Source organism: Rhinopithecus roxellana, chromosome 5 (genome assembly GCF_007565055.1).
Source record: "Rhinopithecus roxellana isolate Shanxi Qingling chromosome 5, ASM756505v1, whole genome shotgun sequence".
NCBI classification, from domain to species: domain Eukaryota; kingdom Metazoa; phylum Chordata; class Mammalia; order Primates; family Cercopithecidae; genus Rhinopithecus; species Rhinopithecus roxellana.
Window position 1 is genome coordinate 55,025,548 of NC_044553.1, and position 14,291 is coordinate 55,039,838.

At 45.4% G+C, this 14,291-nt stretch overlaps 1 protein-coding gene across 1 annotated transcript; it reads right to left on the reverse strand.

Moving 5' to 3' along the window:
* Positions 1 to 2,878: 2,878 nt before the first annotated feature.
* FOXG1 (forkhead box G1) lies at positions 2,879 to 5,768 on the reverse strand. The gene has a single exon (XM_010374668.2). The coding sequence runs from the start codon at positions 5,272 to 5,274 to the stop codon at positions 3,799 to 3,801; it is 1,476 nt and encodes a 491-aa protein (XP_010372970.2). The 5' UTR covers positions 5,275 to 5,768; the 3' UTR covers positions 2,879 to 3,798.
* Between the last annotated feature and the right edge of the window lie 8,523 nt (positions 5,769 to 14,291).

Sequence of the window (14,291 nt, forward strand, 5' to 3'; positions counted from 1 at the left end):
AGAAAATACACTTTTTTAGAAACCACACTTCTACAGACTTCTAAATATATTGAATTTATCCACGTATTTGGGTGAAATATGCACCAACTTAAATATATATTAAAATCAATACACTATGAGACTAAATTTTTGCCTCTCTGCCTTTGATTTTATGCAAGTCACATAAACTACATGAAGGCTTCCCACAAATACCATAAGGATATTTGTATTAAACCTTGTTAGTTCTAGACTTTATGTTCATTTGATTCCCAGTTTTGTAACAGGCTGAAGAAACATATTTGAAATAATACTTTAACTCCTCTAGTTCAATTACATCACTTTCTCAGGGTTTTACATATTAATATTTTTTGTTAACTTTACAACAGACAAATTCAAGTAAAATACTTTAAACCTGGAAATAAACTTTAATTTGGGATTTCAAGTTTTAAGTTGTGATGAGTTTCAGTTCCAAAATCTCACAAAGGACAACCTTCATCTTATTAAAAACAATGATAAATATGAAAGAAAATAATCCTCAAAAGTTTTGAAGTGTGTTTCTGACATAAACTAATTTTAACGGTCAAAGTTGGAGACAACAAATAACACAAGATTACAACCCATTCGATGCAAAACTGTATTATATGCCACACCAGACTGTCATGTGTTTTTTCAGAAGGTTAGTTGAGGGATGATAGGATAGGCCAAGGGAAATGAGATGTTCATACTAGGCTTCAGGAAGCCTTTACAAAGTTCTCTCTCCATATATCCACCTTCATGTCTAATATACCTAACAAACTTCTAATCATATCCATTATATATAATTTGGACATGGGTCCAAGCAGAACTTCCACTCCAGTACTTTGTTTCTATGAATTAAAAGAAATCAGTTTTACTGTTGACTTCAAAGTATGATGTTCGTCATTAAAATTCTATTTATCTGTCACCCAAATAAACACTTATAAACACAAATAAGTATACTTATTTAATGTGGCCAAAAAAAAAAAAATACTCATGCAGGAAAACTTTCTTCTATATCTATATCCCTTTACCTTAGCACAAGAGTTCAACTTTCTTTTTAATGTTTGGTAAGCAAAATTCTATACTTCCCCTGTATTAATACATTCTTAATCCACAAATAAAATCCATGGCAAAAGCAAACAATAAATCATCACCTTTTTTTTCAGCTTGGACACATGCCTCTCTTTGAGATATTTTGGTTCAAAATGTGTAATGGGGATTTCCTTTGCCTAAAACCATTCACTTGGACTTTATTACTATTTTTAATATCAGCCATAAATTTGGCTTTTAACACAATAATTTTTTTGTGAAATGTTTTTATGCTTCATTCTGGAGAACTTAAATTTCAAGAAAACTTGGACCTCTGGTGAAACTGTTTTTATACTAAGAAAATAAAATCATGTCTAATTGCTTAAAGGAGACAATTAAATTGGCTGTCTTGGTCTATTTTTGTCCATTCCCCATTTGTGTATATTTGGTTCCAGCTCTTTTAATTTTCCTGGCCCTTATACATTTTTCTTAGGCCTCTCTCTATCACTCGACTTATCTCTCTCTCTCTCATGCATTCTTTTTGTGGTAATTATTTTTTCACCATAAAGATCCTCTTTCTCGCTGTTTCCCTCTCTCCACTCCACAACCCACCCTCTTCTATTTTTCCAATATTAAGTATTCAGCATTTCAATTTCAAATCTATTCCAGTAAGCTTGCTTCTCCCTTAGGATTTTTTTCCTCCCCCTGAGCAACTCTCTAAGTGTTTGCTGATAACATCTTAGGGCCAGATTATTTTTCACTGGGCCCATTGTAAGAAGTAACCAGCTTATTCCAATACTGCAGAACACATTTCAGACTATACAATTGTAACAAATGAACAACTTGTCTTCCACAGATTCACCACAGGATCCAATTAGTTACTAAACCTTTTACTAGGGTTTTCTATTATTTTCTGCAATTATAGCGATTGGGCTGCCTGAAACAACTCAAAAAATGTTTTCATTTTGTCTCACATATATACACATATACAGTATATGCATACATATGCATATGGAAAGTTAAAACAAAATTATGATTGTAAGCAAAAGGAACAAATCTCTAGATTGAATTACACAGACATTTAAAAGGGAATCAAATAAATACCTCTACACTGTAAAAATTAAAAAAAGGAAAGAGGCATTTTACTTCTGAATATCTAGAATTCTAAATTGTTATAATTTTAAAATAAAATATAAACATTGGTCTGCAAATCATTACAACAGGTGATCACTTCAGCAAAATCTATATTGCAACTTCAGCACATCTTTATTAGAACTCTTTCATTGTGGGTAAACAGCCACAAAAATAAATGCTGACTTAGAAAGTATAAATACAAATATTTAAACAAAAATTTTGCAGCATTCATAGCGCAAATTGTACCTGAACTGAAGGGCTCTGTGTGTCTATATATATTACATATGTGTGCATTATATTCACTTCTATCTAACCATATACATATATTTATTTATAATTTGCCAAGCTCTATTAACAATATACCTGAAACAAAATATATAAAAGGCATTCTATTAACGGATTTGGAAATAAACACAGGGTAAAAAGCTATGCACAGAAAATTAAATTATATCTCTTTTTGCTGTATATCCACAGAAACTTACAGGTATCAGCTGAAAAGCCTATACTTTGTTTAAAGCTAGGGTTTATTAAATAGGCTGCTCCTTGTAAAATTTGTTCACAAAGGGAAAAATACTATTTTCATTTTTAGAGTCAGTTCAAATTAAAGGAGCAGTTTAAATTTTAGTTTGGCTGAAAAAGCCTTTGAGTTCCCTATAACTTGATTGGTCTTTAAAAATTTAACTCTACTTAATAAAAGAGACAAAAGTATCAAGATATATATGAATTTAGCCTATTTTTTATTTCTGTGTGTTCATAGTAAACATTTTTGTAAGTGACAAACACGGGCATATGACCACAGTATCACAATCAAGAAATTTTAAGACAACATTAACAATCACTCAAATTTATGCGGCATTTGCGCAACACAGGTTACATATTTGCAAGGTTTACCTATAAGTACAATAGGTATTAACATTTCACTACATTTAGAAAAAATAAAAGTGACCTGTTAGTGACCACATACATCAAAATATACACAACACAAACTGAAGGCAATCGTTAATTTTGTCCCCTTCTAATTCAATTGAATGGGCAGTGTTGCCAACTGAAACAACTTTCTTTTTTGTTTGTTTTAATACTTAGTATACCAAGTGCATTTTCTAGAACCCAATCTTTGGTCTAAAAGTAAACAAAAGAAAAAAAAAACAGTTCTTTAAAGAAAAGGACAAAACAATAAATGGCCAAAATAATTTCTTGGGCACCTTTACTACGAATGCTTTTTAAATACAAATTACAGTTTAACATTTTAAAACTCTCCCCATAATTTAGGTTGTTCTCAAGGTCTGCGTCCACCATATAGTTCCATGATAACTTATAATACTGCACACATGGAAATCTGGCGGCTCTTAGAGATAGACTTGTCAGGTTTGAATGAAATGGCAAAGCAGTCACTATTTAGATACACATTCTACTATAATTTTGACTTCCAAACCTTATATTCTACAATGTATTCTCCCCACATTGCACCTCGCTGACACTCCACACCTTGTTAGAATAATAAACAACCCTAGAGACTGAACAAACGTACAGAAATGGGAGGGGGGGGCTTAATAAAAAATACCTGGACTTATTTTTTTAATTATCATTTACAATGCAAATGTGTGTAAAACGTTCACTTACAGTCTGGTCCCAGGGATGTTAATGTATTAAAGGGTTGGAAGAAGACCCCTGATTTTGATGTGTGAAATAATCAGACAGTCCCCCGGACAGTCCCGTCGTAAAACTTGGCAAAGAGGGTCTTAAAGACTCACAGGGCAGGGTCGAGGGGGCCTGCGGCGACGTGGAGGAGGACGCGGCCCTGGCGCTCATGGACGTGCTGCTCTGCGAAGTCATTGACGGGTGCGGGACGTGGGGGAAAAAGTAACTGGTCTGGCCCGCGAGCAGGTTGACGGAGCAGGGGTTGAGGGAGTAGGTCCCGGAGCAGGGCACCGACAGGCCGCAGGGCACCGAGGCGGCGAGCGCGGCGGCCGTGAGGTGGTGCGTGGCGTACGGGATCTCCCCGTTGACCAGCCGGTCCACGCTCAAGCCGTTGGCCGTGGAGAAGGAGTGGTTGTTGCCCAGCGAGTTCTGAGTCAACACGGAGCTGTAGGGCATGGGGTGGCTGGGGTAGGCCGACGTGGTGCCGTTGTAACTCAAAGTGCTGCTGGCGCGGGGGTGGTGCAGGGACAGGAAGGGCGACATGGGCCAGTAGAGGGAGCCGGCGCGGTCCATGAAGGTGAGGCCAGTGGAGGTGAGGCGCGCCCCGCGCTTGAAGGCCAGCTTGGCCCGCGAGGTGGTGGAGCGGCGCCGCAGCTTGCCCGTGGTGCCACCGATGAACACGTCGTCGCTCGACGGGTCCAGCATCCAGTAGTTGCCCTTGCCCGGGTCGTCGTAGTGGCGCGGCACCTTCACGAAGCACTTGTTGAGGGACAGATTGTGGCGGATGGAGTTCTGCCAGCCCTGTTTGTTCTCGCGGTAGTAGGGGAAGTTCTTCATGATGAACTCGTAGATGCCATTGAGCGTGAGCCGCTTCTCGGGGCTCTGCCGGATGGCCATCATGATGAGAGCGTTGTAGCTGAACGGCGGCTTCTCGTACTTGCCGTTCTTCTTCTCGCCCTCCTTGCCCCCCTCCCCGTCCTTGCCGCCCTCGCCCGCCCCCTTCTTCTCCTCCCCCCCGGCGCCGGCGCCCTTCTCCTTCTCGTCCGGCCCGACGGGCGCCAGCTCCCCGGGCCCGCCGCCTGGCTCGCCCTTGCCGCCCAGCCCGTCCGCTTTGGCCCCGTCCAGGGCGGCGGCCGGTGGTGGCGGCGGCGGCGGCGGGAGCAGCAGCTGCTGGGGGCCCTTGTCGTCGTCGGCGGCCGGGGCGCCCCGCGTCTGGGGGGGCTGCGCTGCCGGGGGCGGCGGCGGCGGCGGCGGCGGCTGCTGCTGCTGCGGCGGCGGCGGCGGTTGCGGGGCGGGCGGCGGCGGGTGGTGGTGATGGTGGTGGTGGTGGTGGTGGTGCTGGGGGTGGTGGCTGTTGTGGTGGCCGTGGCTTGCGTGGTGGTTGTCGTTCTGGACCGCCTCGGGCACCAGGCTGTTGATGCTGAACGAGGACTTGGGGATCATTTTCACCTCTTTCCTATCTCCCATGTCCAGCATCACCCAGTCGTCGGGGGGAAACGGCGGCGGCGGTGCGGGAGCGGGACAGCGGCGCGGCGGGCGGCGGCGACCGGTGGGTGCCGAACGGGGCGCGGGGGGCGCGGGCGGCAGCGGCGGCACTGAGCGCTCCGGCAGCAGCGCAGTTGGACCGCAGGCTCGGGCGCTGGCAAGTCATGTAGCAAAAGCAGCAACCACCCCTCAGGAATTAGAAAAAAAAAAAAAAAAAAAAAAGGAAAAGAAAAAAAGAAAGAAAGAAAAAAGAAACAACCACCGCCCCGGGGGTGAAGCTCCCTCGCTCCCAACTGTACTTCTTGGTCTCCCCCCCACCCCCCGCTCCCCCCCCCGCTGCTTCCTCCTCCTCCTCCTCCTCTCGCAGCAGCAGTCACAGCAGCAGCAGCAGCAGCCCAAAGGGGGGGAGAGCCGGGCGGCGGGCGGGCGCGTCCCGGAGCGGCCGCGGCGAGGCTGGGGAGACAGCGATCGAGGCGGCTATAGCCACAATTAATTTTCCGAGCTACAGGCGCACACTAGGGCTGTAAAAAAATTTTTGGTTTAACCTTTCCTACCGCTGGGCCAATCAGAGCCGGCGGCGTGCGGGAGCGTCTCTCTCGCCGTCGACCAATCGGAGGGGCCGGGCCCACCCACCCCCGCCCCGCCCTCCGGCTGCCGCCCCCTCGGGCGCTCGCCTCCCCCTCTCCGCGGGCCTCGGACCCCGCGGCCGCGCGAAGCCGCGTAGGGATACGCCGGCGGGAGCACGCGGTGCCGCAGCCCTTCCCTGCGACCCGCCACCCCCTCCACCCAGCCGGCTCCGCTCCACCGAAATTCCTCTCCTAGGGCCAATAGCTCACATTTCCGGCTTCCTCCTCATTGTACTGGGTCATTTTCGTTTGAGCGTCAATATTTGTCCTTAGTGATTAAAGTTTGTATCCAATTTTATTTTTGAAAGCGGGGGTGGTGGTGGTGGTAGTGGGAAGAGTGGGAGTGCAGGGAGAGGATGCGAGAGGGCAGGAAATGGAGGAGGTAGAGGCGAGGCACTACTTTTCCTAGTCGGCCCTGCAGGCCCATGTCTGGCATTTCTGAGCTAGTAAGAAAATTGTGCCCTTTGTAGGTAATAGTCTAGCGCAGCTTTGGATAAAGGGGGAGAGAAGGCCCACTGCTGGCGTGTGTGCGGGGGGTGTCCTTTACTTCGGGGGAGAAGGGTGTGGGAGAGCTTTGGGAGCGATGAGATGAGGAGGAGGAAGTGGGCAGAGGAGCGCGGGGCCAAACAGGGGTTACTTACTCGATTCCCGAGGCCTGGGCGGCGGCGAGCTCCGGGCTCCGGCGCCGCGGGGAAGCCGGGCCTGGGGCTCCGGGTGCAGCTGCGGCGGGCCGGGGCCGCTCAGTAGTGGGCGCCTCTGATGGCCTTCCGAAATGAGAGGTGCCCAGAGAGAAAACAGTACCAAACAATCTCGAAATAAATCAGGTAACACATGCTGTATACGTGTGTCTCTTCCTTTTCCTTCTCTCCTGCTCCAGACCGTCGCTCACGCTTGGGGTGACTCGATGTCGTTTTCTCCTGGCCGCTCCAGCCTCAGCTTCTAATCCGAATTGGAAGCGGGTAGCTGCGAGCGATCACCCTGGAAATATTTTCGTTTTGCTTGTTGACATTGGAGGGAAAATAAGGGTGGGCGTCTATTTCTTTCCGGTTTTTTTTTTTAAGCCTTCCTATTTTCACTCCCTCTTTTTTTCTTTCCGTTTCTCAAATGCTTTTATTTTGTGCGGGCCTCATTCCTGAAATAACAGTATACTGGAGCCATCTCTTGCCCACCCTGAGTGCTGTTGGAAAGCACCGGGGAGCCTTGGGAACGTGGATCCCACGGTCCCAGCTTCTTGGGCTTTGGAACTGGGAAGGTTCGGTTGAAGGTTGAAGTGAATGGGGAAATTGCGAATCGGGGGCTTTAAAAGGATCCCGTGGCCAGGGGCAGGGCTAAGGCCCAGCATTTCCCAGGGATTGGAATTTAGTGGGGAGCACATTGATCAAAGGCTGTTTCATCCCACATGGGCACGAAACATACCACATTTTACGGAGGATGTAGCCCCAGAGGGAGGTGGAGGAGAAGCATAAATGAAAAGCACCTTTTCCTTCCTCTAGAAGGTAAATAATTATAAAACGTAAGCATTTCTTCATTTTGATAAACTCTCATTAAGATATCTGGCAGATTTGTATTTAAGAAAACTAAGGAGGGAAAATTGGTGCTTATGCTTGATGGTAAAGTTAAATTGTAACATAAAGAATGCAATTGATGAATACTCAGGATAATAGGGGGTTATTCCATCTTCCCCACCCCTAGTCTTAAGATAGAGAGAGAGAGAGAGAGAAAAGGTTGGGGCGGGGGGTGGGGGGAGGAAACTGGAGAGAATAATAGATAATTACAAATAGCTAGTGAATTTTAAATATGCATCTTTCAGGAATGCCACAAAGGAGCTTTGAATATTGGACTAACCTCAAATGTCCTTCCACTGTATGTATGTATCTTTTCCTATGTCTACGTATCTTCTCATTTGAAAACAAACTATTTACATGGGGAAAAATTCAAGGGTTCCAGCAATCGGTGTTGATAGTGACATGGCCCCAAACATTGATTTCCAAGCTCTGGATTTCTCGCAGGGCCGGGTGAGCTAATGGGCTTTGCCTACCGGCTGGAGAGATCTGTGGGCCTTCCCCTTCCTACTCACTTTTCCTCCTCCCACTCTTCTCCCCTCCTCAGGCCCGTTCTTCTTACTTTTCCTCAACTCTCCTTCCTCCCTCCTCCCTCCTTCTCCCTTAGCTCCCCCCACCTCTTCCCCCCACCCTCCATTCCTCTGTCTCTCCATTCCTCCACCTACTCCTCCCAATTTCTCCCCCTACAGCCCCCCTTCTCACCACCACTTATAATGGCACACAGGGCTCCCTCTGAGGTGGACGGCCCGGTACGTTTTCGTAGTCGGTCTAGCGTGAAATGATTCGGTGTAACCGGATTCTTGGGAAAGGACAGGTTACGTAAACATTTACTGATGTGGAGTAACTATACTATTTGTACTCTGATATGCAGGAAGGAAAGTGTTGATTAACACAGAAGAAAAAAAAAACGAAATTAGCTGATTGCATGCTCATAAGTGCAAGCTGTCATTGAACTGCTTTTAAAATAGACACAGCTGGGTGTTTGTGTTGAAAAATTTCTTGTGTTTTTGCTAATACTGAAATAAGCATGATTTTGTATACCAAACATTTTCAGATCATTAAAATTTGTAATCTGTGCTGGTTTTAAACACAAAGAAAAGAAACAGAATCATTTCGATGTAAAATTTGCTGATATTATATTAACTCAATCAGGTCTGTACAAATTGTGCATTGTGCCTCCTAAAATCTGTTTGATCAATTTAATACACAAAGTGCCAAACGTGGGTATTGTTTGTTAACATTGGACATTTTATTCAAATCCAAGCTCAGCAGCAAACTGGAGGAGCTTTCCTTCAATACACCAGCTCTGACTGATGAATTTTTAATGTTTTAAGGTGTTTCTTAGGTCAAAGCTGAGCGTGCATTGTTTTGTAATCTTGTATAAAATTTTAGCAGGTGGAAATGTTTTTCTTCTGTTTACTTTCAAATAGCAAAAATTACGGTTCACTAATGAGCACTGTAATAATCTGATTTTATATGCTAGGAGCTCATATTGACTGGGAAAATGTTTTTCATTCAAATTAAGACTATGTTATGTAGTTTAAGGATTGCATGAATGCAAGTCTCTCAATAGGATATTATAGACATAAATAGTATATAGTTTAATGTAATATTTAAAAATCTATTCTTCCTAATGACAAAAGTTATTTGTAATCTGGCAAGAAGTGAGTTTTAATTCCTTTTAATAATTTTAATTGCACTTTATGTCGAGATGGTGATATATATATATATAGCTTGTTCAACAAAACATGCACTGTTTACTCAGTGCCCGGTGTTTGTCTCAGCAATAGCTTTTTAAAAGAACTGCTACTAGCTGAAATGGAGGGGGAGGGGGGCCCTGGACAGAGTATTGTGCAAGTTGAAAGTCTCTGGATGGGGCTTTGTATATCCTACCGGCCAATTTGGGTGCAAATTGGATTTGAAGGCCTGCCTCTGTCCACCTAGGGCCTCTTCCCTAAGCACGTGAAGCCCAGTCTTCAGCCCCACTCAGTCACCGTGATTACCTTCAGAAGACAGAGGGAATCCAGTTGTCTCAGACCTGAAACAAATTCTCTATCATTCTAATTTTTTTTCTCATGACTGATGTAACCTTGATCTTTTACACAGACATCTACAAATGTGTACTATTAATGAGTAAACGCAGAAGTCAAAGTAAATGTAATTTTCTGGTATATATCACAGTAAACTCTCTTGCTCTGTCTGCAGTCCCCAGCTCCCCCAGAGAGGTCAGGCCCTTTAAAGAGTGAGCAGCTCCAATGGAAGAATTGCTTAGGAAATGAATTAGATTATTCCTTCTGGAGTTTTAATTAATAACCAAGGCTCCACAGCATACTTCATCTTAGTAGGGAGCAGAACATTTCATTTTTCCATTTGGCAGTGTTATTTAAGTCTTCTTTAGGGCCTCTCCCGTTTTCCGTCAGTGATTCGCCTCTTTTCTTCTTGCTAGCTGCTGGTTAAATGAAGGTGGGCCCCATTTACCTAAAATCCACTCTGCTCTCCATTCCCTGGACAGGGTGTCCTTGGTGTGGCACCCAGCGCCAAGCTCTAGCTAAAATTCTCTTCCTGCAGATGCACAGAGAATTTCTGACCTTGTGACGACTGGGAGTGACGAGATCCCATACGGAGGCATCCAGGTATTTCCAGAGATCCTGTGGCAGGTGAGGTCTGCCCTGGCTGGAGCCAACTCGTCTATAATATCTTCCTAACAGCAGGTAATGGTGCTAACATTTAGTGATTAGAAGTTACTCTTTAGCGTGTTGTATCCTTGTTCTGTGGGTTTTGGTTACAGGTTATACGATTAGGTTTGCAAGAACAGTAGTGAACTAAACTTCTCAGTAAGAGGTCTTCACACCAGGGAAGTGTTACTTTTCTGCAGCAGCCCTGCCTCGTCACTCATTAGGGAGCTGCAGGTTGTCAGCGGCTGCTCTCAGCGCGCGCACGCGCACCCTCAACGTCCCCGGGGGCGCGCACATTCGCGCGCGCGAGCGCGCGCGCGTGTGTGTGTGTACACACACACACACAGACACACACACACAGCACTAAAACTAAATTAAGAAGCCTATGATTAAGACAAGCGTCTACTAGGCCTGTCATTTCAGCATCCTTCCATCATAACATTGTGGCACCGGCAATTTTGCTTGAGAACCTCGAGTAAAAAAAATCCATGGGAGAGCCTCATCTATGAGAGTGGAAATGTTTAGCTTGTATAAGCTAGGGAGCCACTTCAAAAGCGAGAAAGTCCAAGGCCAAGAAGAGGAGCAGGAAGAGGAAGAGGACAAGGATGAGGATAAGGCCTTGACAGAGACCTCTGGGACTCTCCAGGCAAGTCTCTGTGATGCTTCCAGGTGTTCCAGGCTTTCTGAAGCCAAGTACATACGCAGCCAAAAGAAAAGTCCCGTGATCTTCAGCAAAATGTGCATGGGAGAAGCTTTGTCCCGACATTACCCAAGGGGGAGAACCAGGTGTGGAAAGATCCATGATAAAATACCAACAGAGGGCCAAGGGACTTTAGTCTCTGGAAAAACTTCTCAGTCGAATACTCTCTACATGTCTTGTAAACATTTTAAACATAATGCCCACTACCCTTTTACTTGTTTCGCGTTATTTGCCATTGCCCTCCAGAGGGTGAGTGATTTGCTGAAGGACTTAAGTCCCTGATAGTGTGAAGGCAGACCTGTTCTGTTTTTAGACCTGATCCAGTTGTGAGAAATGGTTCCTCACAGCCTGGGGAAGTGCCCCTGAGAGGCCAATTCCTATTTTTCCTCTAGTTGCCCAAGGAAATGGTATAGTCAGTCTTTCAAAGGAGATAGGGAAGCTCCACAAACAACCACAACAGAGCACAACAAAACAAAACAAAGAGTTGAAGGGGTGTTGGTGAACAAGAATGAAGAAGGCTAGAGCTCAGGTTCTTAGGTTTAACCCCCAGCTCTATCGCATAAGGGAGAAAGTGAGACTTGGCAAAAGCCATTCCACAAAACAATACTAACTTGGATTTTCCATCAGTGGGGTACCAAAAGAGGAAAAAAGAAAATAACTTTATAAATATATATCAAGTGGAAAGAAAAACTTACAGGGCTAAAAATGCTGGGCTAAGAGTTGGAGCTCCTAACTATCCCATCACTTTTCTTAATTAGTTGGAGCTTCAATGTGATTTCTAGTAGAAGCCTCAATCTCCTTCCGAAAGTGTTACAGGACCTTTTTGAGAAGGTGCGTGTGTGTGGGGAGGGGGGGGGGGTGAACCAAGACTTCTCTTTTGAAGCACACCTCCAAATGGTCCCCCAAATTCCAGCTGTGTGAGAAAAGATGGAAAGGTGTGACTCCCTCGCAATTTTTAGCCGATCACCTTTGAACTAGTCACCGCTCAATAGTTACATGTACACTGAAAACACTGAACATTGCAAGGTCCGTTTATGAGATTAATAAGTATCTTACAGGAAATGCTTGCACCCATTGAAGGTCTGAAAGAATGAGAGGAGAGAAAACTTCATGAGTGGAGTAAGCAAGCCAGAAAGCACGCAGAGAACCCTTCACCCCAAAGTCTCCCTTCGCATGGGGAAAGTAGTATCTACTAATCAAATCTATCTTCTTTCTTTCAAAAAACCTGCGTGGACAAACCAATGGGCAAGTTTTTACTTTGTGCAGATCTTACATCCACCTGGCCCTCACTCTCCCGTGTCGGTTCCAGTAGGTCTTCCTACCCCAACCCTCGCTCCTCCCCCGCGCCCTTTCTCCAACACCAGGCCATGGAAAATCTGTTGGAGCAGCGTTTCTCAAAAGGTCCAGCTCTTCTCCCTTCCCTGCCTTTCCTCTTGAGGCTGTAACTGCGAGGGTTGCCTTCGAGGAGCTTCGCGGAGCTGGGGCTCCCAGGTCTGCGCGCCGCTGCTCCCTGCGCATATCCGCGAGCTTGCCCTGCGCTCCTTTGTTGCAGACGCTTGCCGAACGCAATCGAGCCAGAGGCCTTGATTCTAGGCGTCATATCTCTAGATGTCCCCCCTTAAAGTTGCCTTTTCACCCTAGGTATCTCGGTTTTTGGCACATCAGGCCGGATATATACCAAATCAATTTTGGGCTAAGAGGTCATCTGCCACGGTAAACGCGGGGATACAGAAAACAGTTAAAGGTATCGAGCCTGTATTGCTATAAAGCACATCTCAGCGTTAAAAGACTGGGGTGCATGCAGGTAACGTTAATTCGAATATTCAGCTACATGTAAGGGGTATTGAACCCAGTGGGGGAGAACCGTAATACCCATATTTTTCTCCCGCTCTTTGGAAGGAGTCGCCTGCGGGGAGGAGAGGAGAGGACAGACTAAGCTACGCGTAGAGCGGCATCAGGAGCAAGTTACCGTTATCATGTGTAAACAAAACAACTCGACTCCTCTGTGTCAGAATCAACAACATCAAAGGTGTCTGTGGGGGGTCATTTTTATTTTTAAAACAATCCTAGATTCTTGTTCAGCAATTTTAGTATCTTCCTTCTGGGTTTGTTCTAAGGCATGCAGGAGAGAAAAGTAAGGTTCGAGAAAAAAGCTGGGTCGGCAAGTTTGGCTCCGGAGCCTATGAACTATGAATCACCGCGGTGAAGAGGTTTTCTTTTTCTTTTTCTTTTTTTCTCACCCTCTTCTTTTCTCCTGGAGCGTGAACTTGTTAGATAAGATAGATGAGGCTACAAGGAAATAGAAACGCTGAAAAAGCCCGGCTCCTTTGGAGAGCAGCCTGTGCGGCTGGCAGGCGGCTGCCGCGCGCCCTCCTCCAGCTGAGGGGCACCGGGGTAGCTCCGGAGCTGTCCCAACTTGGGCCTCCTCGGCCCCACCGCGGGGCCAGACATCACGCTCAGATCGCTGCCTTGGCCATCTTACCTTTTGGCCATAGAATACACACCCCGAAAGACGAGAGAACGGCCTCTATTTGAGCTGAGTGTCTGCTCTCCCGCTCGAAACAGAAAACAGGGCCCGCAGCTTTTCCTAGAGGAAGTCCCAATCACAAAACAGTCGGAGAGTGGGAGACGCTAGAGAAGTCTGGAATTACACATGAAAGATTATTTTCCTAATTAATTAAAAATAATTCTCTTTTCCTATTTATAAGCATACACACGCTACTGATTACACGTCACTATTTACCTAAAAAAATACTTGGAGTATCTTTAGTACACAATGCTCATTCTTAGTCCCCTTGAACATTTACAGCTGATAATGTGGCTGGTTGGGCTCAATTAGCACTGGATTTTGCCCCAGGATTGCTCCCCAGGGCGGACAAGTGGAGCCAACTCATCTCCAGCGACTTTTTCTTCGCTCACGTGCATATCCACGCCAGGGCTTCAGAAGCATTTCAAAATCCCCAGCCTTGGTTTCACTTGATTTTGTTGTTGTTACTGATAAATATTGGGTCGTACACAAGCCACTTGTCAGAGCCTTTGGCTCCATCTCGAAGCTGCAGCTCCTAGCGGGACATTTGAGTCTTGTCCTAGGAATTGGAAGGATTTACTGGGAAAAGAATTACACATTCTCTGCTCCTTCAGTTTTGGAGATGGCCCCTTAAATCATATCATATCGTCTGTCTGCTTGCTGTCACATTTATTTCTTGATTGTTCCGATATGTGAACAATGGGAAGATGTGTGCATCTTTTCCCCCATCTTTTTAAAACAATTATTGAAATGCTTTAAAAAGGGGGGAGGGGAGAAAGTATTGATCCCAGTCCTTTCCATATATTTGGAACCAAAAGAACATAGACAAATAGATAATTGTTTTAATTGTCGGGGTAGGGGGTGGGTTGGTAGGTAGGACCTTTGGGTTTTGTGTAATTGGATTAATAAATGCAGTTT